We start from the raw sequence: 26,283 nt of genomic DNA, 5'->3' as shown, positions 1-26,283 counted from the left end.
AAGGAGTGAATGTGCATTTCCTTAGGCTCTGTTTGCTCACCTGCTTGGAATGTGTTTAAAGTATTGACTGTCCCTTGGTTTTAGGACCTAATTAAAGTGCACTTCAGTTTCCTGAGAGCCATCGATGTCTCCATGATGTCTGGAGGAAGCAGCCTGGCAAAAGTGTTCCTGGAATTCAAAGAGAGGTAAAGGAATTCCTTTCAGGCAGCTCCACTTTGAACACATTTGGGTTAATATTTTCGGAGATTTTAACAGAGTTCTTGTTACTCTCTGCCTTCTCACTCTCCACTGCTGCCTGAAGGGAGGTAGGAGCCAGGTGGTGATCTGTCTTTTCTCCTAAGTAGCAAAAACGGCCTCAAGTTCCACCAGGGGAGGTTTAGAGTGGATATGAGTGAAAATTTCTTCCCTGGGAGGGTTGTCAAGCACTGGAACAGGCTGCCCAGGGAAGTGGTGGGGTCACAATCCCTGGAAGTGTCCCAAAACTGTGTGGCTCTGGTGCTTAGGGACGTGGTTCAGCGGCAGTGCTGGGTTAGTGGTTGGACTCAGAGTGGGTTTTTTCACCTTCCTAATTCTGTGATTCCAGAAATGCCTTTCACAGCAGCCCAGGTTTGCATCCCCCACAGCAAAACGCTCTCAGGCAGCTGAAGCATCACTCAGGGCTGAGTCTGCATGGCTCAAAGAGAGGAGGGAGATGCTGGGGTACCAATCCCCCTGTCCCCATTCACACAGGCCCAGGAGTGTCCAAAGATGTGAGAACTGAGTTAAAACCTCCAGAGAAACCAAGACACATAAATGCACCCAGACATGGGCAGGCAAATCCAGCCAAATCCATCCAGAACAGAGGCTGGGACTTCTCCCCTGTCCTGTGGCTCCCTGGGCTCCTTGTTCCTGCAAGCTCCTGGCTGCACCTGGGATTTCTCTTGTGCTCTGCATCCCGTAGGAGACTGAATATCCCATGTGTTTGTGGGGACACATCTGAGGGGATGAAGATGGATTGTGGTGAGCCGGGATGGAGTGAAGCCTCCCTGGCCTTCAGGGGGGTTTTTGTGGTCTCCTGCTGGCAGCAGAGGCTGTGATGTGGCTCCTGTGCAGGGGAGACTGGGCCCTGCTTAGATCAAAGTGATTCCTCACTCTGAAAGAATCTCGTGTTTGGCACAGAGCTCATCCTGCACGATGCACAAATGGGGAAGTTTCTTTTCCCAAACAGAATCAGTCCTGAGTTCTGGCAGCTGCAGGCAGGAGCACCCCAGCACGCAGAGATCAGGTTGATAAAAGCCTTTAATATCCTTAATACTAATCAAAGGGTGATTCATTGTGGAATGGTGCCAGGCTGTTATTTCAGTGTGATTAAACCAGTGTCTAGACACAGAAATGCCATTCAGAAGTCAATAACTCCAGAAATACCATCTGCATTAATAACCCACCGTGAGGTCACATCTTCCATCATTCACAGGGCCTCTTGTTACAAAGGGCTTTTTTTTTTTTGGGTTAAATTAAAAAAAAAAAAAAAAAAAAAAAGAATTCCAAAGAAGAATGCAAATAATTTGAAAACACTCAGAAAACTCACTTAGGTGATTTTGATCTCCTGATTCCTGGCTCAGCTCTGTGCATGCCAGTGCCGTCCCTGGGGCAGAGCTGTGGGCACAGGGAGCAGGGGAGGGTCACAGGAGGAGTTGTGGAGGTGACACTGCTGCCCAGGGAGATGCTGTGGCTGTGCAGCAGCACGAGGTTTGGGTTTTGAGCCATTCAATCCATGTTTTCTTCTGTTCATGTGCTGGTGGGAGCTGGCAGAATGCTTGGAGCTGGTGAGATCCATGCAGATGGGTGAAGCAACTGACCCCCTTCCTAAGGGAGCTTGCAAACAACTTCCTGAAGGACCTGAAAGCCTTGGAAAGATGTGAGGGGAGGAGGTGTGAGGTGGTGATGGTGGATCTGAATCTCCCTTCAGTCCGTGGGGACTTTGGGGACAACGGTGCTGGAGGAAACTGCTGCTCAAGGGGGGTTTTGCCTTGGACAAGTCCCTAAAACAGATGGTTGGGGATGAAGAGTTTGGAGCCACCTGATGTGGATAGGCAGAGTCCTCTCCTACATCAGGAAGGTCAGGAATGGCCCATCCTACAGCAGGAGTAGGAGAGAGTGAACTCACTGGGGAGTGTTGCCCCACCAAGAGAGGAACAGGGGTCTCCAGAGTCCCCACTTGGTCCCTGAATATGAGACCTTCCTCCATCGAATCTCTCCGTGACAAATCACTCCTGCTTCTCCTCCACATCCTTGGAGACACTCTGGCAAAATGATGCATTGCTCCTTGGCTTTGCAGAGGCCTTTATTGAAAGAAATAGTTTGTAAATCTCTTTCTCTGGGAGCCAGAGGTTTGAATTTATGCTCCTGAAGCCCTTTTTGAAGCTCTCCCCGTGCTGGCAAGGTAGATATTATTGTGCCTGTGCAGAAGTTGTCAGGGGAAAAAGGTAGAAGAATAATCTCTGCTGGCTGTGGCTCCATAAATCCCTTTATTCACTTCCCTGCAGGGTGTGAATGTCCCATGTTCATGGAGCAACGCTGGGTCAGTGGCTCCCTGGTCATCTCCATCGAGAGATGAGGCCCCCAAATAATGGATGAGTTGCAGTTTGTGATGGAGGATGTGTCTTATCAGCAGCAGAACAGTTAACTGCCAGGAAGGGAGAGAAAACCCAAACCTGTCAGGCAGGATTAATGAGGGAAGTGAGGAAAAAAGGGGGAATCCGCCATAAAACTGCTCCTTTTTTGTCAGTGTTTAAATTTATAGCCCAGAGTGGCCATCCAGAGCTCCCCTGTGCTTCCTAAGGCTCTGACAACGTTCTCTTCCCAATTACCCAGGCTCTTGATCTCGAGGTCCCTGTGGCTCTTTCAGGAAGAAATGATTCTCAAATGTGACACAGAATCATCACGGAATGGTTTGGGTTGGAAGGGATCTTAAAATTCATCTCATTTCACCCCCTGCCATGGGCAGGGACACCTTCCACTGTCCCAGGTTGCTCCAAGCTCTGTCCAACCTGGCCTTGGACACTTCCAGGGTCAGCCACAAATTCTCTGGGTCTTCTGACAGTTCCTCACCACCCTCACAAGGAAGAATTTCATCCCACTGTCTCATCTAACCCTCCAAAAACAGGCTCCTCTGCTCTGGCCACCCAGCCCCATCTACTCATCATGAGCTGAATCACCTCCACGAGCTCTGGAAACTTCTAAATGCTCAACTGTTGAAAATTTAGATGTCAAAAAGCCCCCCAGTAAAAGAGTGTTTATCCTTTGCTAAGCAGTCAAATGGGGAATAGCTGTTTGCCTCCTCCTTTGGCTGTACACACATTTATATATCTTTTATAACAACTTATATCTGTTTCAGGTACAAGATTCCCAGTTAAATTTGTGATTTTCCCCTCTCCAGGCTGCTGATTTATGGCAAGTACTGCAGCCACATGGAATATGCCCAGAACACCCTGAACCACCTCCTTGCCAACCGGGAGGACGTCCGGCAGAAGGTGGAGGTGAGCGGGCAGGGGGCTGAGTGCTGCCCCCCACTCCCTTGTCATGGCCTTGGGAAGCTCAGAATGGTGTCTGGGGAGTGTTTAGTTTGCCAGGAGAGAGGAAAGGGGTGAGAGTGTGTCTGTGCTGTCACAGAGGCGGCAAAGCTGGGGGTTATCCTGTCCTGATCCTTCGTTTTTCCCTTATCTGTCTTTCCTCCCCAGTTTTATCCAAGTTGAAACAAAGCAGTGACTTTGAGTGGGACTGGCTGGGACAAGCCCTTTGAGTTGTGCAGGCCCTGAACATCCCCAGACCAGGAGCCACGTGGTTTTCCAAAGGCAGCAACAGAGGGACATCAGAGGCAAACCCAAATCCCCAGGAATTCCTGCCCTGGCCTCTTTAGTGTGAATAAGGGCTGATCCACATATTAAGGGAATCAAAGGAGCCCCAGAAGGGATGCATTGTTTGAGCTGCTGTTTTTACCCAGCTCTAATTCCTGCTTTGCTCTGGATGCTAATTGGAATTTGCTGGGCTGTCTGTACACGTTACCTCGCCCTCCACAAACGTGCCTTGATTCCCTGTGCAAACCCAGCTCAGGGCGAAATCTGCATTTAGGGATTGTTTAAAATGGGTCTCACATCAAGGCTGGAGCATCTGTGCTGTTCCTGGCTCTCCCTCCCTGGTGGCAGCTCTGTCAGGTCACACAGAGGGGCTCAGCCAGCAGAGTCACATCTCTGACATGGGTCTGGGCAAAGGTAAAACTTCCTGCCACCACAATTAGCTCATCTTAATGACTTAATGCTCATCAGCCACTCCAGAGCCACAGGCTGCATGCTCAGTGCCAGCCCCTCACGAGTCAGCTGAATTAGCTTGGCCCAGGAGGAGGAAAATGGGTTTCATTTGACATTTCCCCAGCTCTGAGGGCATTCGTGCCCTGCCCTAACGAGCAGCATCTCATTAGGCTGGAGCAGCTCATTTGCATGGCAGTGGCTGTAATTTAGGGGGGCATTAATTCCTTGATAAGCTCTGTGCTGGGAGCCCAGCCCTGGCTGGGTGGCTGCAAGGACCACAGGTCTGTGGGCATCAGGACTGAGTTTACAGAAGCCCAACAAACATTTTAGAGACTTCCTTTAGGTGGGAAGCTGTTGTTTTCCCACTTCTGATTTATTGATCTCCTCCCTAGGAATGCACACTGAAGGTCCAGGACGGGAAATTCAAACTGCAGGATCTGCTGGTGGTTCCAATGCAAAGAGTTTTGAAGTATCATCTCCTGTTAAAAGTAAGTTTTTCAGCCCTGGCACTTCTCTCTCTGCTGTAGCACCTTTCACCTCTGTCAGTGGAGGGTGAATCGTTGCCAGATGCAGAGCAAGGGTTGGGATTTTTATTCCCCTTCAAATAAAATAATTACTAGAGCTACTGAACCTAATATTTGTGCTGTCTCCTAAAGTACAGTGACCCAGGGTAATTCTGCACTTGCTGGCCACGAGAGGCACTTAATGAATATAAAATAAGCTTGCATATAATCTGATTATGTGTGAAATTCCTGCTGTCAACTCTGTGTAACTGATCTCTCAAGCACCAGCCTGGGGTGTGTTCCCTGTCCTGCAGCCACAGCTGCCTGCCTGGACATCCCTGAATCCCTGTCACCTTCCTGGCATCCCTGTCACCTCCCTGGTATCCCTGCCACCTTCCTGACACCCCTGCCACCTTCCTGACACCCATGACACCTCCCTGACATCCCTCTATCCCCCCTTGGAATCCCTCCAGCCCCCCTGACATCCCTGTCACCACCCTGCCAACGCTCAGGCAGTCCCTGCCTGGTGCAAGCAGGGTCTGGGCATCTTTCCTGGCACATCCAAACTCCTTATTTTTTATTAATTTCTGCTTTTCCAGGAGCTGCTGAGCCATTCCTCAGACCGGCCCGAGAAGCAGCAGCTGAAGGAGGCTCTGGAGGCCATGCAGGTACAGGAGGGTGGGCAGGGGGCTGGGTTTGGGCTGCAGCAGAGCTCAGCTTCCCTCTGCTCTGTGAGACAAAAATTGGGATGGAAAAAGCCCCCCAGGAAGAGCTGGAGGGAAGGCCAGGGCTGCTCCTTTGGGCCACCCCTGTGTGTTTGGTTTGCCCTTTGGTGGGATGGCCTCGCAGGTCCCCTGTCACAGTGTGGGGAGCTGGGGTTTGCTGAGAAGACTTTTCCCTGGGTGCTGCTGTGTGTGCAGAGACAGTGCCAGATCCGGGTTCTGTTTGCGCTGGGAGGGATGTGGAGGAGCCCCAGAGGTATCAGCAAGTCAGGGAGTAGAGCAGAGCTGGAGCCTGTGTGTGTGTGGAGCATTCTCCGTGTGCTGTTAGCCAGGTGCTGGGTGGGAGTCCTTTAATCCACGTTTCGTTCATTCTGTTTTGTTAAAGGGAAGATATGTTGTCAACAACTGGTGACTTTTGGCATCAACAGTTTGCTTTGCTTCAAGTTTTTCTTTCTTCAGCTTTTAGCTGGAGCCCCCAAGATCTCGGAAAAACCATCAGCAATGAGAAAAATCAAATAGTAGAATCATCCAAATGTTTTCTGCCTAGGATATGTCTCCCCACACACACATTCTCAGCACATCCTTTGTCAGCACAAGCTGAGGATACTCATTAACTCCAGGTTTTTCCTTTGAGAGCACCTCAGGATTCCTCCTTGTGCTCGCGGTCACTTTGTTTTTCACCTCGGAGCTGCAGCTTTTGTAACACGGCTGCATTTCCTCCCACTTACATAAGTTGGGTGACCTTTCCAGCCATTATCCCTGCCAGCCCAGGGACCCAGGGCTGGTGTGTGGCTCTCTGCAGAGCTGAGGTTGTTTGAAGGACGTTGCTGTGGCCTCAGATGAACGCCGGACCTGGTGACAGCAGCTAAACCCCGCTCATGGCCTCATCACCCAGCACCGCTGCTGAAAAATACATGTCTGTTTGCTCTGGCTCTGCTGCACACTCAGCATTTACATTGATAACCATCAGGGAGGTTTCTCTCTCCTCCTCCCCATCACCAGAGGAGTGTGGGAGCAGTTCTGACCGCGCTGGGCTCGGGGGGCTTTGGGAGCCACTCAATATGGTTTTAATTGATCTGTAAGCCAAGGCTTAACTTCCAAGTGATGTCCTTCATCACAAGTCCAGCCTTGCTGTCTGCTGTGCTGGCAGGCAGCAGACGTTGCTGCTGTCTGGGGCAAGAGCTGTGCAGGGGGGTGGGTGGACTGACATTCCCAAGGGGATTCTGCTCCCTTTCATTTTGCTTGAATAGTTGGTTTTTGCAGGATTTGCACCAATAAAACCATCATTTGTGGTGGGGAGTTTTTTTGGTGCAGGTACCAACCCTCTTGCCTGAGAATGCAGAACTGAGTTCCCAGGGGTGGTGAGGGAAGGGCAGCTCCCAGTGAAATCCCACAGCCAACATTTGCACGCTGCTGTTTCGAGTCCTGGTTGATCCTGGGATTGTGTTTCCCTGGGATTGTGTCTCCCTGCTTCAGAAGGGCTTTTGGCTGTGTCATTTCTCATCAGCATCCCTGCCACCCCTGGCTTGGTGACGTTACAAGTATTGTCTCGTAGATCTGTGATCGTGGGCTGTGATTAACCCTTCTTGTGCTGGGGAGCTCAGCCAGGTCTGACCAGAGGGGGGATCTCTTCAAAAATCCCCTGTTCAGATTTAATCCAAGTTGACAAGAGCTGTTGTCGAGGTTAAGGAGGGAGTAGATAAGAAGCAAAACAGGCACAGCAAATCCTCTCTGAAAGGTGCAAGAAGTTGTCCCAGTGGAAGGGATGGTTCCTTTCTCTTTGGTGGGTGAAAACTGTGGGTTTGGGATCGCTGTGCTGCGCTGGGTTCGTGCATTGCCATCTTCTGGGAAATGGAAAACACTGCAGCACCTCCTGGCTCAGCGCTGGGAGCACCCCCAGCCTCACCTGTCCCAGGCTGCAGTGGAGTTCTGCTCACATTCCTGAGGGATTCAGGGAGCCAGGCTCGTGTTTGTTCTCCTGGGTGAGATACTGGTGAAGTCAAAATCACTATTTGCCCTTTTTTTTTTTTTTTTTTTTTTTTTAAGGACTTGGCCATGTACATCAATGAAGTCAAGAGGGACAAAGAGACTTTGAAGAAAATAAGTGAATTTCAGAGCTCTATAGAAAACCTGGTAAGTTGGGAAATCCTCTTGAGCACAGTTTAATTTGATTATTATTAACACACTTGGGGTTTTTTTGGCAATTTCTGCTTATTCTGGTATGCTGAAAGATCCCCAAGTGTTGACTCTCTCATGTTTTGCTGATGGTCCAGAGGTGGATCCTCTATCACAAAACTGCTTTGGCAGTGATAAAGGCTGGCTTCTCTTGTTGGTGATACCCTAAAAATGTTTCTTCAGCTTTTTCTCACATGATTAGTGTAGGGAGGACACAAAAGTTGCCCAAGCTGAGGTCTGGCTTCTATTTAAAAAGAAGGTTTCTTTTGCTTTCAAGAGGACAGAGGTGAACCGAAAGGGGAGGAGAAAGGCTCATGTAAAAAGGCACCAAATCATCCCAAAAAAGTCAAGAAACTTTTAAATTTTAAAAATCTCAAGGTATTTTGAGGAGAACTCATCCTCCAGACTCCAGAGGTGTCAAACACTCAGCCCCATTGCTGTGCATCAGCAGACCTGGAGGGGTGCTGGGTTTGGCCTTGACTTCACTTGGAAAAAATTAACTTTTAATTGATGGTTATTTCACAGAGACAAAATTCTTAAATATTGTGGAAATCTCTGAAAATTTGGAGGTGGGGAAGGGGTTTGCAAAAATGCTTTGGCTGCTGAGCCTTGCCCTGGTGCTGGAGCTCCGGGGGTTTCCTGGAGCTGTGTTCATGCCCAGGCTCCCCTTGGAGCATCCTCCCTCCCCTTGGTGCTGCTCCCAGGAGCTTTGGCGGCCTCAGGCAGGGCTGAGGGGCTGCAATCCAGACACCTTTGGGTTGCCACCTGCCCAAAGCATCCTTCCAGGCTGTGGATCTGAGCCCTGCTTTGCTCCCTGCAGCAAGTGAAGCTGGAGGAGTTCGGGAGGCCCAAGATCGACGGGGAGCTCAAGGTGCGCTCCATAGTGAACCACACCAAGCAGGACAGGTGAGTGCCAGCACAACGGCCCCAAACTCAACCACAGCCACTCCGCTTCGGCTCATTTATTTAATTACTGCCTGGAATTTCACTGACATCACCCTGCATCGACGTGAAATCACAGCAGGGCACGAGCATTGAGCAGCGCTGGCTGGGGAGCTCCTCGGAGCTTTCCAAATCCATCCCTTTGGATTTTTGTCAGTGACGTGTTTGACTGGGTTGGTTGTTTGTCTGCTTGCTTTTGGGCAGGTATTTATTTTTATTTGATAAAGTGGTGATCGTCTGCAAGAGGAAAGGGTACAGTTATGAGCTGAAGGAAATTATTGAGCTGCTCTTCCACAAGATGACTGATGACCCCATGAATAACAAGGACATTAAGAAGGTAGGTGGACACCAAGGATTAGCTCTGGAGAGCATTTTGGAGCTGTTTCAGGATAGTATGTTCCCATTAGCCTTTTAAAATAGAAAAAAAAAAAAAAAAAAGGCTGGAAAATAAACGCTCAGCTTTCAGGGCAGCCTTAAAGAGCATTGGGAAATGTTTATTAATGTGGGGCTGGGCTGCATCCTTGACCTGTGTCCTGGCAGAACAGCCCTGAGGGGGCTGGGATGGTTGGAGTTAGGAGAGAGGAAGCTGCTCCCTGCTTTCTGGCCCAGTGTCAGGGAGCAAACATCAGCTGGGCAGGAGAGGAGGGCAGGGTGGGAGGGAATGTCCAGGATGTTCTTTCCCCCACAAGCTGCGGGGTGGAGGAGCCTGCAAAGGCAGCTTTGCACACCAGGCCACCAAAATTGGCACTGGGAGCACTGAAGGACCGTGATTTTCCTGTGGTTTGATGCTCACTCTGCAGCCATGGAGGAAAAACCTCTCAGCTCAGAGCCCCTTTAGCTTAATCCACTTCGGTGCCATGGGAAGAGCCGTGGTGCAGATGGGATGAGGGACACTGGGGTGAGAATTCTGCCACTTGGCTGCTGAGGGAACGCTGCTGGCTTCGTGTTTTAATGAAATCTATTTCCACTTTTGCTCTCCTATGCTTTCTAGTCCCACGGAAAAATGGTAAGCAGAGCAACCCCCCCTTGGCTGTCGTGTGTCTGTGTGCAGTGTGCTGATGAGACAGGCCGAGCATATGTGCAGTGGGCAGGTCAGATGTTCCTCCTGGGCTGGCACTTGCTGTCAGGCACAGACAGAAAGGCTGGGGAGTTTCCAGTGGAGCAGAAGGATCTGGGCTCTCTCATCTGCCACCATGAAATCCTGTTTGGTCCCAGTGAGCAGCGCCCAGGCGGTTCAGGAATCATAAACTGGGATGTGTTAGAGACACAGGGAGCTCTCCTTCCTCCTCCCCTGCTGCTCCCTGGCCGTGGCTCAGCACAGGGGGCAGGGACAGGCGCTCAGAGCAGTGGCTGAGGCGTGTGAGTGGAGCTGTGGGTGCTCTGCTTTGAGATCAGCCCTCGTTTTCTCTTGCAGTGGTCGTACGGCTTCTACCTGATCCACCTCCAGGGGAAACAGGGCTTCCAGTTCTTCTGCAAGACTGAGGAGATGAAGAGGAAGTGGATGGAGCAGTTTGAAATGGCCATGTGAGCACGAGTGGCTGCTCTAGCCCCGGGGGCAGTCGGCAGGTGTGGGGGGAAAAGTGTCTTGGGCCATCAGGTCACTGCAGAGCAGCTCTGAGAGCAAAACCTGAGATGGGGAAGCTCGTGGGGGCTGGATGAGTCCCTGTGCAAAGGGGGCTGGGAGCTGTTCTCTGAGCATCCCCACCAAAGCAGCTCCGACACTGGATTTTATCTCTGAAATTGAGATGGGATATTTAGAAAGAATTCTTCCCTGTGAGAGAGATGAGGCCCTGGCACAGGTTTCCCAGAGCAGCTCTGGCTGCCCCATCCCTGGAGAAGTGTCCAAGGCCAGGCTGGATGGGGCTTGGAGCAGCCTGGTACAGTGGGAGGTGTCCCTGCCCATGGCAGGGGGTGGGATGGGATGATTTTAAATGTCCCTTCCAACCCAAATCTCTGTGTGATTCTCTGAGAGGACACCTCACCCTGGTGCTGGGCCGTGGGGGAGCCCCGGGCTGGAGCAGGAGGAGGATGAAGGAGGATGAGGAGGGAGGGAGGATGGTGCTGCAGGACCTGGTCCTGAGCAGAGCAGGGTGTGGGCTGATGATTGACTCAGGCCAAATCCGTGGCTCCTGTCCCAGGGGAAGGTGATGGGCAAAATCCCCTCTCCACAACTGAACCCTGATCTCCTTCCACACTGGATTTTGTGTCTGTCCTTGAGGTGGCCGAGCTCAGACTGAAACCCCAACAGCCCCTGGGGACAGGCTGATAACCCCCAGGTCCTTCCCCTCAGGTCCAACATAAAGCCAGAGAAAGCCAATGCAAATCACCACAACTTCCAGATGTACACGTTTGAAAAGACGACCAACTGCAAAGCCTGCAGGATGTTCCTGAGGTGAGCAACTGGTGCTTTGATTTTTTTTTTTTTTCGGCCTTCTGATGTTTGTGGTTTTGTAGTGGAGGTTTTAACAGATTTTTATGTAAATAAAAGTAATGTTTTAGAAACTGCTCTTGTTTTCATGTATCTCTCTGGAGGAAGAGCAGTTGATAAACTTCTAGTTTGACCAGTGTGGTTGAAGAAGTAGCAACCTTCATCCTCCAATCCCTGGTCATTGTCCTAAATCTATATAAAATCTATATAAAATCTAAATAAACCCGAGTAAAAAAATAAACCACCCTTTTTTTTACCCTAATGACTAACTGTGTACTTGTCCTTCATTTCATGTCCTTTAGCAACAAGCAACAACCTTCCCTCTGTTCTGCAGTAAAACATGGACAGAAAAACCTCAAAGCTGAGCCTGGATTAGGATTTTATGACTTTTTTTTCTTTTTTTTTTTTGGCACAGAGGAACCTTCTACCAGGGCTATCTTTGTCCCAAATGTGGAGCAGGTGCTCACAAGGAGTGCTTGGAGATTATTCCTCCCTGCAAGATGGGTGAGTTATTTCATGAGCACGTGAATGATCTGAGAAATTCGCTCTGTAAACCACTGATGTTTGTTAACACATTAAAAAAAAAAATACAAGTATGCTCCCACCCACTTGCCAGGGCTGCAGTTGACATTTTCTGGTGGTTTAAAATACAAACAAAGAGGCCAAAATTCTCCAGAACAGAGAGAGTCTCCATCCATCCCATGTGTGGCAGCTCTTGTTGGTGGGCATTTAAGAGAGAGGATCAGTTCTTCATCATTTCTCAGTGAGAGCAGGAGGCTCTGCAGCAGGGAGAACATTCCTGGTGAGGAGGGAGCTCCTACCTGGACCCCAAATGTCCCAAAGAGCAGTAAAAATTGGTGTCCTCGGTCTAAACTGGGCAAAGCTGGGACTGACCTGTGCTCACCCAGGGCAGAACCCTGGTGATGCTCCAGGGGCTGTCACAGGGTGCCTTTGGACAGGTTTTAGGTGGGGAGTGGAGGGGAAAAAGAACAAAATTGCAGAACTTTGTGGCAGTGAGGAAATGCCCCTGCCTGGCTGCAGTCACTCCCCAGGGCTTGCCCTCCTGGAGCAGAGGAGTGGCTCAGGTGACCCCAGCTCTGCTTTGGGCTGGTTTGTTGATGCTCAGAGCAGCGAGAGGAACAGAAAATAGGGGTTTGTTGCCTGTTGAATTAACCCCTTATCCCACCATTTCTCTTGCAGGTTCTTCAGCAGAGCAGGTAGGTGGCTTGGCCCCTTTCCTCACCCCCCTGTTCCTTGTCCAGCCCATGGGGAGGGGCAGCCCTGGCCTCAGAGGGGTCCCAGGGGTCTCAGTGGGACAGGACCGGGGACCAATGGCCTCTCCAGCCTGAAACTGGCCCAGTTTAAGCAGCACCAGAACCCTCAGGAGGTGCCAGCACCCAGCTGGGGTGAGCGCCGTGGGCTGGGGGGTACCAGGGACATTTGGGGAGAGGTTTTCTCATCCCCGTGGCCTCAGGTGGGTGCTGGTAGGGAGAACTGAGGCTGACCTGTCCTCACTGAGCCTTTTCCCTCTTTTCTTTGCAGGATTCTCTGGGTGCAGGACCTGGTAAGGGCATTGCTGTGTGACAGGAGGGCAGGGAGAGGTTGTGGCTGCAGGAATCCTCAGCGCTGAGTGTGTGGGAGGGGGAGGATCCTTCCAAAACCAGGAAAAAAGCTTCATTAGGGTCCTGTGCACCCTCCTGGCCAGCGATGGGGCACGGGGGGGTCTCCTGTCACTGCTGCCACATCATTTTTTTTGGGTTCCCTCGTGCCCTTGGCCAGCTCTGCTGGGCCAGTCAAGCTTCTGCCCATCCCACCAGTGACCAAGGAGAGCCTGGCACAACATCCTTGTGCCAAACCAACCTTCAGGCATGTTCTGGCAGGGAGATTTGTTGCTGATGAGGAGCATCCATCCTCCTGTTGGCATGTCCAGTGTGCTCAGGGCCTCTGATGAGGGTCAGTCACAAAGGTTACTGCAATCACTTTTATCTTCCTGTGTTTAAAACTTGCCTGGACAGAGCTCTGGGGCTGCCCTGCCCCTGCTCTGGCTCGAAGGAGAAGAACAATTTGTTTTTGTGCTATTTCTGATGGAAGGAAAGCCAAGCCTGGCGAAAAAGAAACCTGAATCAAGCTTGTGGTTAAAAAAAAAAAATTAAAAAAACCAACAAAACAAGCACAGAGTGCTCTTGCTGAGAGGGGAGAGGCAGAGGTGGGGAGGCATTTTGAGGATAAACACTGTGGGTTTGGTGCAGTGGGGGAAGTTTATTTAATGTGCAGTTGTTGGCGAGACAAGTGGACTTTGAGTGGGAGCTTCAGGGGTGTTTGAGTCCCAGGTCCAGCTGATATTCAGAATTAGCTGAGTGCTCACTGGTCCCTTCTGTGGTGTCACTGCTGAGCCTGGCAGGGCTTGGTGCTGGCAAGAGCTGCTGTGCCTCAGTGAGGCTCCAACCCAGGTGCAGGGCTGGGAGCTGGAGCTGCAGCTTGGCTGGGTCCTCCCCGGGTTTATTTTTGCTCAGGGGAACTCAGTCATGCATGGAACTGCAGGAGCCAAGAACACTCAGTGTGGACACCATTCCTTTCTGCTTTCATGTTTCCTGCCCCTAAACCCTGCCTGCTGGGCTGTGTCAGGGGATGAGGAGGGACAGGCTTTGGAGGGGTGGGTTTGTTTGGGTTTGATGTTTTTTTCAGTTGTGAAACTGTTTTGCCTTCTCTGCCAGGTCCTAAAATGGTGGCTGTTCAGAATTACCACGGAAACCCAGCCCCTCCTGGGAAACCAGTGCTCACCTTCCAAATTGGGGATGTGATCGAGCTGCTGAGGGGGGACCCCGAGTCGCCGTGGTGGGAGGTGAGGGATGATTCCTCTTGGGAAACTCCAGGAAACTTTCCAACTAGCGACTTCTGCATTATCCCTTTTATTTGTGGCCTTTCCTGGTGCAGGGGTTGGGCTCAGGGGTTGGGGGGCAGTTTGGGGCCTGTCCCCAGCCCTGCACCAGTGCCCCCAGTGCACGCCCCAGTCTGATGCCCGGCTTGGCTTTGCAGGGCAGGCTGCTGCAGACGAAGAAGTCGGGTTATTTCCCCAGCTCCTCGGTGAAACCCTGCCCTGTGGATGCCAGGGTAAGTGCCAGGGAGGAGATGGAGCTGGGAGTGCCAGGTGGCTGCAGGTGGTGAGGTTGTCCCTGTCACTCTTCTCCTGGAGACCTCAGTCCTTCCCTGGACTTTCAGTGAGGCCTCTGCCTCCCAGGGGAGGTGGATCCCCCATCCCATAGTTGCAGGTGTCAGGGCAGGGCGGTCCCAGCCCTGTCCCCAAGTTTGGGGTTGGCATCATCAGACCCAGCTCTGTTCCCTCTCTGCAGGGCTGACTCAGGAGCAGAGTGCTCCAGATCAGGCCCAGTGAAGAAAAACTGCATTTGGTTTATTTTAATTGCTTCTAGCCGCTTGCTGTAATGTTGTCAGCTGTTTCCCAATTAAAAACCACTCAGGTAAATGAACAAACACAGCCTGCTCATCCCAGCTGGGAGCTGAGAGCGAAATGCTCAGCTGCAACACTGCCCTCCTCTGCCCGAGCCCAGAATCCAGGGATGGCTCAGCACAGGGAACCCATGGAGAGGAACATCCCACACGTGGTCCCCAGCCTGAGGAGCTGCTCTGGTTCTTCACTAACCAGCAATTCTCAATTTGCAGCCCCCCAACAGCCGGCCGCCCTCGCGGGAGATCGACTACACGGCGTACCCGTGGTGAGTCCCAGAAACCAAAAAGCTTTGCCTTGTGCTTGTTCCTTGCTCAGGAATCCACTCCAGTGAGGGATTCCAAATGCAGAACCAGCAGTGCTCTGCATCCTGCTTGGCCCTGGAGCAGCTGCCACGGTGGTGTTGGGGTGTTGAAAGCCCCGTGGCAGCAACTGTGGGGATTTTTTCACTGATGGAGAGGGTCAGAGGCAAAAAGAGAGATGCTGGTTTCTCTTCCCGTTTTCTGTGCCCAGAAAATGATTTTGGGACTAAGGAGGCAACTCGTGCTTTGGCAGGAGAGGCTGTGCTGGCTTTGCCTGCTGCTCCTTCTCTCCAGCTCCAGCCAGGTTTACGAATTCATGGATATGAATTATCCCCGCTCTCCAGCTCTTGCTGAGGCCTCATTAACCTGGAGAATGATTCCAAATTAGTGGGTTTTTCCAGGTGTCAGGTACTTCAAAGTGAAGAGCCCACTCTCTGTGTGCTTCAGTGGCTCAGCAGCTTCTTGTGTATCTCAGGGCGCTTTCCTTCCCGCTCAGGATATTTCAGATGTTTCTCCACCTGCCTCCCAACCTTCATGCCTATAAAAAAGATCTCTCTTTTCATCCAAAACATGCCTGTTTAAAGATAGGAGTTCATTTTAAAGAATTACATGAACTAATTACCCTCTGGGCTCAGGTTTGCAGGGAACATGGAGAGGCATCAGACAGACAACCTGCTCAAGTCTCACGTCAGCGGCACCTACCTGATCCGGGAGCGGCCGGCTGAGGCCGAGCGCTTTGCCATCAGCATTAAGTGAGTCATTCCCTGTCTGGGTTTAGATAGACTGGCATCTGCCAGGGAAGATTGAAATTTCCCTTGGAATGTAAGCCCCCCTCCTCCCCTTTTCCAAATTATTATAAATTTGCAATTAAAAGGCTGTCAGGCAAAGATTCGGGAATAGGTGTAGCAGTTCTTTACTAGGGATATAAAAAATACAAATGTTGTAGTACAGAAGAATAAGCAAGCAAACACACAAAGAAATCCTAGAAAAAACCCTGACACAGTCAAAGATACAACCTGACTCCCTGTTGGTCAGGGGGTTGCAACAGTCCTGAGGCCTCCTGGAGAGGCAGATGTGGTCCTGTTGGGAGCAGGGATGGTCCTGTGGAGCCAAAGGTCTAGAGATGGGTCTGCTATTCCTTTGGGAGTCCCATGGGAACACTGGATGTCTGGTGACACCTGTGGCTCCTTTTTATCTGGGTGGAGATGGTCCTTCTCCTTGGGTGGAGTATCTTACAATGTGATGATGTAATGTGTCATGTGATTGGTGAGCTTTAATGGCCCATTAACAGAAGATATCCCCATGGGGGAGTGGAAGACTGAACAGAGATAAGAAACTGCCCCATCTGATAAGCAGCACTGCTCCACCCTGTTTTTAACAGCTGGCTTCTTATCAGAGAAGGCTGATAAAGAAAAAAACTCCCTAACAGATAAAGAAAAAAATCTCCCCAGCCGGGTTTTGGCCACCTCTTTGTTTAAGTGTCCAACACTTGGTCTCCTTGGTAACTTAGGGGGAAAAATTCTTTAGAGTGAAAAAGGGACAAACCTAACCCCCAACATTCGCCATTTAAGAATTTAATAACCCAATATTTCTCACTCACTGAGGATGAAGCAGGGCTGGAGCACGTGGCTCTGAGGTTTTTTTGAGTGCCTTTGCTGTTGTCGGCAGGTTCAACGAGGAGGTGAAGCACATCAAGGTGGTGGAGAAGGACAACTGGATTCACATCACGGAAGCCAAGAAGTTCGAAAGCTTGCTGGTGGGTTTTTGTTCCCCGTTGTGGCGCTGACCCTGCAGGCCATGCAGGGGCTGGCAGAGACAGCCAGGTGCCTCTCCTTCCTTCCCAGGAGCTGGTTGAGTACTACCAGAGCCACTCTCTGAAGGAGAGCTTCAAGCAGCTGGACACGACCCTGAAATATCCCTACAAATCCCGGGAGCGCTCTACCTCCAGGACCTTCACCCGCTCCCCAGGTAAAGCCCAGCTCAGGTGTCAGGAAAACCTGCCCCTCCCAGCCAGCTGTAGGAGCAGTGGAGGAAGGAATTTGCAGCTTCACTGTAGGGTTTGAGTTCCTCAGTTTGCAGATAAGTTCTTCTGGGCTGGTTTTCAAGATGAGTCTTGCTGGAGGTGTTGGGATCAGGGGAGATCTGGGGCTCTGTGGCACTGCTGCTCTCTGAAGGGACAGTTTTGGCTGGGACAGGCTGTTCCCTTTCCTGTGGTTTTTCACCCTGTGGTTTTTCACCCTGTGGTTTGCTCCCCCTCTGGCTGAGAGCAGGGATGTGGTGTTCACTTGGTGGGATTTATCCTGTCTTTTCCCACCCACGAGAGATTTTTTTGATCCAGTGTGACTTGTGGTGGTTTGAATCCCAGTGGGACTCCTTTAACGGAGGTGGTGGGTGAAAGGGTAAGTCTGTGTCTAAAAGGCAAAGAAAGGAAAAAATCACAATAAATGGGAAGAAAAAAGTGCAATAATGCAGGATGATGTTTTGTCCAAAAGCCTGAGTGCAGAACTAACTGCTTTGTGGGGAAAAATAACTTTTAAATATTTTTCTCCATGGTATATTTAGAAAAGAATACCAAAGGAAGACAGGTTTTAAAAGTTGCTTAAATATCTTTTTGCATTAGATACAACCCTAGGATGAATTTTGAGCCCTCAATGGCTGTGGGGCTGTGGCCAGACCTTTTCTCAGCTGTCCCAGCTCTGAGCCCCTGCACAAGACCCTCTGCATGCTTTGCCCTGTATCCCTCCATCAGCTTTTAAAGCATTGTGCCTTATAATATTTTATTTTATTTCCTTTTTAATGCGTGTTCTGCCTCTTTCTGTTTCTCTCTAACCTCTTTGCAGCCTCCTGCGCTTCCTACAACTTTTCTTTTCTCAGTCCTCAGGGCCTCAACTTTTCTTCTCAGAGCTCCTCCAGTCCCTTCTGGTCAGGTACCAGTGCCTCTCCGTGCTGGAGAGACCTGCCACCATCCCCAGCTTGAAAGCCATCACCAGTGGGACCTGCGGGGTCCCCGTGTCCCTCCATCCTCACAGGCAGTTCAGGGGGTCCTCAGTGCTGCCCTGGGAAATTAGTTAATTAAGTTAATTAACCGTGGCTTGGTTGGCAGCAAAATGCACTCCCCACCCTCTCCCCAAAATCAAGGCAGGGAGGAGATGGACTTGTTGCTGTTTGAGAAAAGGGGCTAAAATTAACAAAAAAAAAAAAAACCAAACCAAACTCAAAAAGGTGGATGTAGCACTTTGGGATCTCATGATGTACTTCAAGCTCGACCTGCTTATCCCTGTGTCTCACCCAACGAGCATCAGCATCCCACCCTGTCCCTCCTGATCCTCCTTGTCCTCCAGGAGAGCATCCCAGTGTCCTGCAGGCTTTGAGCTCTGCTGGCTGAGCCTGCTCAGGAGCCCCTTGCTGAGGGGACAGGGGCACACCTGAGCTGTCAGGTGTGTTTTGGGGCTCAGTGTCCCTGCTGTGGTGCCCCAACTATCCCAGGCTGGTGTCATCCTCCCTCTGGATGAGATCACAGCAAAATCCTGCCAGATTTTCTTCCCATTGAAGTTTTTTTATCTTTCAGTCTCTGCTTTAGGCTGGACAGAGAAAGTCACTGGCAAAGCCACGTGTCTTCCTTGATGCCAGGTTTGGGAAGAACACAACTTTTCAAGCATAAATCTGGGATTTTGAGGTTCTCTAACTGCATAGAAAATCTTGCAGGAATTATCTGTGTAGCAAGGGGCTCTGAGCAAGCTCCTGATGTAAGAGCTCAAAGCTGCCCTGATTTCTGTCCATTCTCCAGCCTGGCTGCCTGGCCAGGATGGACCAACCCTCCAGTGATTGCACATTGTGGGTCCAAACCATCTCCATCGCCATCCTCATCTCCTTCCACCCCAAGAGCTGAAAACCTGGGCAAAGCTTTCCCTCAAACTCCGTTCAACCTTGGTTTGCACACTTCTGTAGCTGAAATTCACCCCTGGAAATCCTGGGAGAGAAAGAGGGGAGTGAAACACAACATCCCCTCGAGGGTGTTTATTTCAGTTTTGTGAACTTCAGAGAAAATGCATTTTTCTCCTCCTCTGCCCATCCCATCCCTCCAGTGTTGTTCTCCAGCCTTTTTCCCCCGTGCCCAGACCTTGGGGCAGGAATGCTGAGTGCTGCCCCTGCCTTCCCCCTCCCTGTGCTTCCCCTGAGCCTCATCCCCTGCCTGAAGTGATGGAGATCCGTGGGGCTGGGGCTGTGCTGGTGGAGGTTGGCTCCCGAGGTGGCTCCTGGGGTCATTCCTCATTCCAAGGTGCTGGTCTGGGTTGGGGTTTGGCACCGTTTGGTCTCCAATGGGACCAAGTTCCCAAGGTTGCTTCCTGGCAGGGACAGGAGCAGGGAGGTTCCAGGTTCTCATGGCCAAGCACACAGGATTCACTCTAGCAGAATCCATTCCCAAAACCTCTGGTTTTGAAGTAGCTGAAATCCAAGTTGATTTACTGAGTGGTCCCATCAGGTGCTGGGAGCTGTGTGGCAGCCAGACCCGAGACTGAGAGTTGAACAGGATTTTTCCGTGATTTCTTCATTAATTGTTGTGTAATCCTGTTAAATCCCTTCTTTTACCACCTCACAAAAGTGCCCTTCACCCCAGTGATCCCTGACAAGCCCCTGACCAGCAGAGAGGAGCTTCCCAAACCCACAGAGCCCTTCAAGGCCCAGCAGGAGCCCAGTTTAACCCCAGCCACCCCACCCATGCCAGGCTGAGCAGCTCAGGTGGTGCCACCCTGTTGCTTTTTGATCTTCTTTTTCTGCCAGAGCCCGGATTGAATGCTTGAGATGGTATTTCATGTTCAGACTCAGATGTTCATTAATTCCTATCTGCAGTACAGTCTCATGAGCTGTGAGTTCTAGCTAACGAAGTGAAAAATGGCTCTGGCTCTATCTCTTCACAAGGCCTTTGAAGGATACATTGTCCAACTGAGAAATGACACCTAAATTATTTTTACTTTTAACCCAATAACCAGCCACCCGTGGCCCACAATGTGGACTTTTCTACCCAATTACAAAATACCACCCAGACCCATGAAGAAGAAGGTGAAAAAAGAAGGATTTAGCCTACACCCTAAAACCTCCATCTTGCTTTATATATATATATATATATAAAATATATATTTATAATTTATATCTATAATAAATATATAATTTATAAAATATATATATTATAGTAATAACTATATTCTAAACGCTTAAACTCTTCAAGTTTTCCATCCTGTGGCATCAAACAATTCAACTCAAACTACACACCCATAATCCTAGTTCTGTTATTCAGTTTTGGAAGTGTTCTCCACAGCCTCAGATCAAATGCAGCATTTGCTTGGGGGGTCGGTGTCAGCACAGAAACCCTAAAACTCAACTCTCAGGGTTCCACCACCACCCCCTGTCCCATCTGAGCAGCTCCAGTTCTCTGTGCCGTGGTGGATAACCCAGGTTGAACCTCTCCAAGCTTTCCCCAGGCTTCAGCCAGCGTTGGGGGGCTGGTGGTGACCCTGTGTGCTTTGTCCCCTGGCAGTGTTCACCCCCCGGGTCATAGGCACGGCCGTGGCACGGTACAACTTTGCGGCGCGGGACATGCGGGAGCTGTCGCTGCGGGAGGGGGACGTGGTGAAGATCTACAGCAGGATCGGAGGGGACCAGGGATGGTGGAAGGGGGAGACCAACGGAAGGGTGAGTGCCTCCAGAGAAGTTCCTGCCCCGTTCTTTCAGGAGGGCAAAGGGAAGGGGTGTGTTCCTGGGTGTCTCTCCTGGGTTCTGTCACCTCAGAGCCACCTCTGTGTGACCATTTGAGGCTTTGTGACAGTGACAGTGATGTCCAGGGCGCACAGGTGGGTGCACGTGGTGGGAGGGACTGATCTTCCCTAAACCTGCCCCTGTGAGGGATGTCTGCAGGGGCAGGGCTCAGCATCCTGGGAAAACCAGCAGCCTGGTGGCTTGACCTGTTGTCCCACAGATTTTGTAGCACTGGGGACAGACTCTTGCTGCCCTGATCCCTTGCAGGCAGCGTGTCCAAGGTGATGTATGGGAGTTAACTCCATCCCAGATTAGGCTGATGGCTCACACCATCAGGTTCTGGCACATCCAGGGCTGGGAACAGCACTTGATGGCAGGGGAATAATCCCAGCAACAGGACAGGAACACCTTTACAAAACCACAGAGCTGGAAGGGCCCCACAACGATCACAGTGTCCAACTCCTGGCCCTGCACACCCCAACAACCCCACCCCGTGCCTGCTGTGCCCAAACCCTTGAACTCCAGCAGGCTTTGTGCTGTTCCCCTTGAGCTCCCCAGCTCACCTCTGCTGTCCCCCTACAGGTGGGCTGGTTTCCCTCGACGTACGTGGAGGAGGAGGGCGTGCAGTGACCGCGGCCGTGGCCGCTGGAAATCGTCCGAGCGCCCGGAGCCAGCAGCTGCAGCCCGAGCACATTGTCCCCGTGCTGGACACCTCCCAGGACTGCCCCTTGCAGCCCCCTGACGTTCCCCTGGCGGCCCAGGCTGCCCCCGTTCCGTGTACAGAAGATTTGCAGGGCTGTGGGATGGCGCTGGCTGCGGGAGAGCCGCGCTCCCCCCGCTGTGGACAGAGCTCAGAGACTCTGGGGGGCCCCAGGGGGTCCTGCACCCCTCTGCTGTCAGGGGGTGCTGCTGCTGGTGGTGGGAGGGTGAGGCCCAAGGTGTTGTGCCTGGGTGAGAATTCTGGGGGAGTTCCCCAAGGAGATGACGCAGAGCCCCTGTCACACCGCTCAGGTCAGGATTTTGGCAGTGGCCAGGGGCAGGGTGGGGACACCCTGGAGGAGAGGAGAGGGCTGTGACCATTTTGACCCTCAGTTGTAGGCTGGAAGTGGACCTTCAGGCCAGCCAGGAGGGGAAAGAGCCGTTTTGGGCCCCCCAAAGCCCATTTTCTTCCCAGTCACCCCAGTCCCACCAGCCTTGCTGTGGGCAGGAGGGTGCCCAGGGAGCAGACTGGTCCCACTGGTGAGCGGGAGGTCTGGGTGCACTGCAGGACTGGAGATGTGCCCCACACGAGGGTTTTAGAGGCCTCCAAGGCACCAGGTGCATGCAGAGGATGAGTCCCTGGGTCTGTCCCCCCCTCGCTGGCAGCAGGACCCCCCCAAACCAGGCTGATTTTCCTTGCAGCTGTGACAAATCCCACCTCATGAGCTCAGGGCCAACCCACCTGAACAAGGGCTACGGTATCAAGTCCTGGATCCTGTCCCTGACCTGTGATCTCCTGTTCCCAGCTGTGTGCACTTTTGGGGGCTGGCAGCATTGCCCCCTACTCTTCCTCCCACAGGCTGTTCCTGCTGCTGCTGTCCAAGGTCCGTGTGTTGTGACATTCCCACTGTGTCCTGAGCACCCTCAATCCCAGTCTGCCCTTCCCAAAGTGCAAAAACAAACAAAACACACGTGTGGGGGCACGACAGGGAACAACTTCCCTCCAGCTGAGCCCCAGGAGCTGCCTCTCTGGCTGTGTGGCGTTTTGAGCTGGCACTTCCATGCCCTGACATTGTTCCCCTGGGATTTGTGGTGTGCAGCATCGTGTCCTGCTGTGGGATCAAGCCTGGGAGGTGGCAGGGAGGTGCCAGGGATGGGGGAGTTCGGATCTCTCAAGGCCAAGGGAATGATGCTAACTTGGGAATTACATGCTGCTGCTCAGTGACAAGCCCAGGGTCACCCTGCTTTGCTCCCCGTTCCTCCTGGGGCTCTGGGAGTGCCCCCAGTCCTGGGGGGTGTGAGGTGGGTGCAGATGGGAGGTGACAGGGACATGGAGGGGGCTCAGGGCATTCCCAAGGTACTGTTTGGTGCTAACCCCTCCCAGGCAGCCCCTCCACGCTCAGTTTGAGGGGAGCAGCCAGCAGGGAGCTGACAGTTCCCTGCTCCTGTGCAGAGCAGAGGGTCCCATTGCCATTCCAGGGGCTGGGCTGGAGCTGAGGGGGCACTGGGGTGGGTGAGACACACAAACTCCTGGTGGCTCCTGGTCTGCCTCAGATCCTAAAGCCTTAGAGCCCCTCCTGTTCAGCGTGGCCAATTCTGTAAGGTGGCCAGGGCATCACCTTGGGAGAGCACAGCCCTGTCACAGGGACCAGGGCACCTCTGTCCCTTTACGCCCCAAAAAGGGACCCCCACCCTCTGCCAAACCCCCTTATACCCCAGAGAGCTCTCCCTCTTGTGTTTACTGGTGTAAGAAACTTGTTAAAAAGAGATTGTTCTGTTTGTAAGTAATTATTCAGCCATTTGCCACAAATATATCTGTGAATAAGAAAGGGAAATGTTTTTTTTTATTATTATGATGATGATGATGATGGCGAGAAAATTGTATGTATTATTTTAGTTCGTCGCAGACCATTCGGAATTGCAATGGGATATGTTGGAAAATAATATGTAAATTCCTTGGGTTTTTCCTTTGCACTGCACTAACTGGGGTAGGGTGGAGGGGGTTGAAGGATAAAACTGTTTGTTTAATGGAATAGTTTATAGCTGGGAAATTTGGAAGTCATTTGGAATAGCTTGTAATGCTGGAATAGAAACTTTTAGCTGCTACTTAGAAACCCTTTTGCATGTGGTTTTTCCAGGCCTTTTTAAGTTACAATTCATCAAAGTAAATTGCCCAACAGAAAAACAAACCCAACAAAATAAAGTGTAATTTTGCTGATAGGGTATTATTTTTTTCCCCCTCAGCCATGGTTTTTAAGGTGCCAGAGGTGCCAGGATCGTGTCAGGGTCATTGTCACTAAAACCTCTGTGGCTTTCACTGGGGCTCAGGGGTGGCTTGTCCCATCCAGGGAAGATGGGTGGTCCCAGGGATGGATCCTTCCCAATTCCTGGCATGAACAGTAAATGTTTTTACCCCTCCAAAATCTGGATTAGCTCCCTCCTGTAGTGCCTGTCAGGTTCCTTCTCATTCCTGGAGCAGCTGCTGCTGGAGCAGTTGTCCCATCCAGGAGCTTTCCTGTGACTCCTTTTTCGAGCTGAGCCCCTGCAGGGTGAAGGAAAGAAGCTGATTTTCCATGGCTTTTAGTCACTTCTCAGTATCATATTCCAGAACCCCACCTGGCCCTGCAGGCAGCAGCATTCTCCAGAGCAATAAATAAATTGCACAGTTATTAAAAAAAAACAAACCCTGAGATGTTCAAGAGGCTTCACCGTGAGCAGGGATGTGATGTCCCTGTGAGCTGCCGTGTCTTTTCATTAAAACATTGATTTTTTTCCACGCTTGGAGCCCCCAGTGCTTCACTTTTCCCAGGGTGAGCTGGAAGGGGACGTAGCAATGAGCAGAGGGGCTTTACTCAGAGAATCAGGACGTGAGCTGGGCGCTGGATTTTGGATGCTGGTTTGGGAAGGTGCTGCCCAGGCAGGTATGAAGCCTTGCTCCAGGTGCTGACCCTGCCTGGGATAAGCTCTTTCCTGGTGGCTGTTTGGTCTAAGGGAATCTCTCCAACATTCACCACTGTGAAATTCCAGTTTTTTCGTGGCTAGGCCCTCCCTTGCTGGTGCTGAGGCTCAGCCTGGCCCTGGGTGGGTGGCACGGCTGTGGCACAGCTGGGCTGCCAAATGCAGCACTGGAGCCTGGATCCGAGAGCTGGGCACTGCAGAAACCGGTCCCCATCCTGTCCTGCCTCTGGGGACATCCCTGCCACCCAGGGTTGGGGACATCGAGCCTGTGGGGTGTGGCTGGAGCTGGCAGCTGGGTGCCTCCACTGCAGTTCAGCTTTGTGCCAAAATGCTCTCCTGGGGGCTGCTCCAATGCAGGGATAAATGGGGCAGCTCAGGAATAAATGGGGCATTGATCCAGCGTGCCCAGGCACGGCCAGGTGCAGTAACCAGAGCAGGAGCAGCGTTCCAGGGGCATTAACAGGAGCACAAATCCCAGCCACGGCCAGCACAGCTGGCTCCAGCCCCTGGCCTGTCCCAGGACAGGGGACACACACCAGGCACGGGGTCTTATTTATTATTCTGATTTTTTCCTCCAGCAGGAGCAGCTGGTGGCAAAAACCGTGAGCCGGGCTCTGAGCTAACACTCTGTGTTTGCTGGCTCCTGTCACAGTGTGACAGTGTCACAGCCACCTACCCTGGCCCTGGGGCTGCCCCTCCAGCCCTGCGGCCACCAGCCAGAGCTTGGCCACCTCCCTCTGGGGGTCAGCTCACCAAGGCCAGCCCAGGGCATCCCAAAACCAGGCTCTAAACTGCTGTGCCATCAGGATGGGGAAACTGAGGCAGGGGGTGGCCAAGAGGAGAGCTCAGAGCAGCTCTGCCCGGCAGCACTCTGTGAGATCTGGGTGCTTTTGGCAGGTGCTGCTGGTGTTTTCCCAAGCCCAGACTGAGGTGGTGGGGCAGAGCTGAGCCCACAGCTCTGCCGAGGGTGAGGATTGGGGGTGGCAGAGGCAGTGGTGACAGTCTGCAGCACGCCTGGCTGGCTCAGCCCTGCATTAACCACGATTTCTGTGACCTAGAAAACTCCAGCTGGCGCCTGAACCACGGCGCTGCTTTATTTTAGAAGTCACCTAAAAATTAAAGGGGGAGATCGAGCTGTGTATGTTCCTTCCACACTGGACTGACCATCCCAAAAAATAACCCCCCTCATTCCAGTTTTGGGGTCACATCAGGGCTCTGAGGGGCTCCAGGAGCTGCCACTTTCCCCACTGTCCATCCTGAGCTCGGTGAAGGGCTCAGCCTGCTGAAATGGACTTGGGCTTGCATTGTTCTAGTCCTGCTCTAACCCAAAGGTCATATTTATAATTTGGAAATGGTTCTGGCCTGTCAAACAGAAACACCCCACTGCAAACAGGAGTTTAGACTTGTTTGCTGCTCTGTGGTTGTTCTGTGAGCAATTTAGTCCACGGAGAAGCCTGCAGGAATTGGGGCTCTCTCTGTGAAACTGTCTTTGGGAGAAGGAGGGGAAATGCTGCTGGAGGCAGGATAAAGCTGGAATGAGTGAACTCCTCAGGTCCTGTTCAAACCTTTCCGAAACTGGGGGAGTTTGGGCACACACTGGATACCACGGGGTGCTGAGCAGGCAGGAGCAGAGGGTTTGGGTACTGAGGAGTAGAAAAGGGGAATTTCCACTTCAGCTGGATGCTTAAAGCCCCCCTAAAAAACCATCCCATGGCTGCTCAGAGCTCTACAGGGGTGGGTGATGCTGCTGGGACCCCAATCCCTCCCAACCACCAGCCAAACCCTGACTCCACCCCAACTTCTGCTTCTCAGAGATACCAGCATGAGCCTTCAGCAGATCCTCTGTGTCCTGCCCAAACAGGCCCTAATTCCAGGGACGAGCCCTGAGCTGAAGGAACAACAAACCTTCAGGTTTAGAGATCTAAATCGAACCCTCATTTTTCTACCCAACTCCAATTTAATTTTTCTTTTTTTTTTCTTTTTTTTTCTTTTTTTTTTTTTTTTTTTTTTTTTTTGGTGTTGCCGCCTTGGCTTTGAGCTCTCAGATCTGG

The 26,283-nt window shown here is 51.7% G+C and overlaps 1 protein-coding gene across 2 annotated transcripts in view; it reads left to right on the top strand.

The window, feature by feature from the left end:
- The window catches only part of VAV2 (vav guanine nucleotide exchange factor 2), a 127,737-nt gene extending 104,260 nt beyond the window's left edge, over positions 1-23,477 (top strand). The window contains exons 8-28 of one of the 2 annotated variants that reach the window (XM_066332864.1): positions 85-185; positions 3,419-3,518; positions 4,679-4,774; positions 5,389-5,457; positions 7,558-7,644; positions 8,507-8,592; positions 8,833-8,965; positions 10,043-10,152; positions 10,919-11,020; positions 11,472-11,560; positions 12,257-12,273; positions 12,599-12,620; positions 13,771-13,898; positions 14,093-14,167; positions 14,735-14,787; positions 15,457-15,573; positions 16,490-16,577; positions 16,666-16,789; positions 17,662-17,748; positions 20,358-20,512; positions 21,158-23,477. In XM_066332864.1, the coding sequence (XP_066188961.1) occupies positions 85-185; positions 3,419-3,518; positions 4,679-4,774; positions 5,389-5,457; positions 7,558-7,644; positions 8,507-8,592; positions 8,833-8,965; positions 10,043-10,152; positions 10,919-11,020; positions 11,472-11,560; positions 12,257-12,273; positions 12,599-12,620; positions 13,771-13,898; positions 14,093-14,167; positions 14,735-14,787; positions 15,457-15,573; positions 16,490-16,577; positions 16,666-16,789; positions 17,662-17,748; positions 20,358-20,512; positions 21,158-21,205 (1,887 nt within the window). In that variant the 3' untranslated portion in view covers positions 21,206-23,477. The remainder of the gene's footprint in view (positions 1-84; positions 186-3,418; positions 3,519-4,678; positions 4,775-5,388; positions 5,458-7,557; positions 7,645-8,506; positions 8,593-8,832; positions 8,966-10,042; positions 10,153-10,918; positions 11,021-11,471; positions 11,561-12,256; positions 12,274-12,598; positions 12,621-13,770; positions 13,899-14,092; positions 14,168-14,734; positions 14,788-15,456; positions 15,574-16,489; positions 16,578-16,665; positions 16,790-17,661; positions 17,749-20,357; positions 20,513-21,157) is intronic. The other variant, XM_066332863.1, reaches the window with a different exon arrangement.
- Positions 23,478-26,283: the final 2,806 nt, after the last annotated feature.

The sequence above is a fragment of the Sylvia atricapilla genome, chromosome 19 (genome assembly GCF_009819655.1).
Source record: "Sylvia atricapilla isolate bSylAtr1 chromosome 19, bSylAtr1.pri, whole genome shotgun sequence".
NCBI classification, from domain to species: domain Eukaryota; kingdom Metazoa; phylum Chordata; class Aves; order Passeriformes; family Sylviidae; genus Sylvia; species Sylvia atricapilla.
This window is presented reverse-complemented; position numbering and strand designations above follow the sequence as displayed.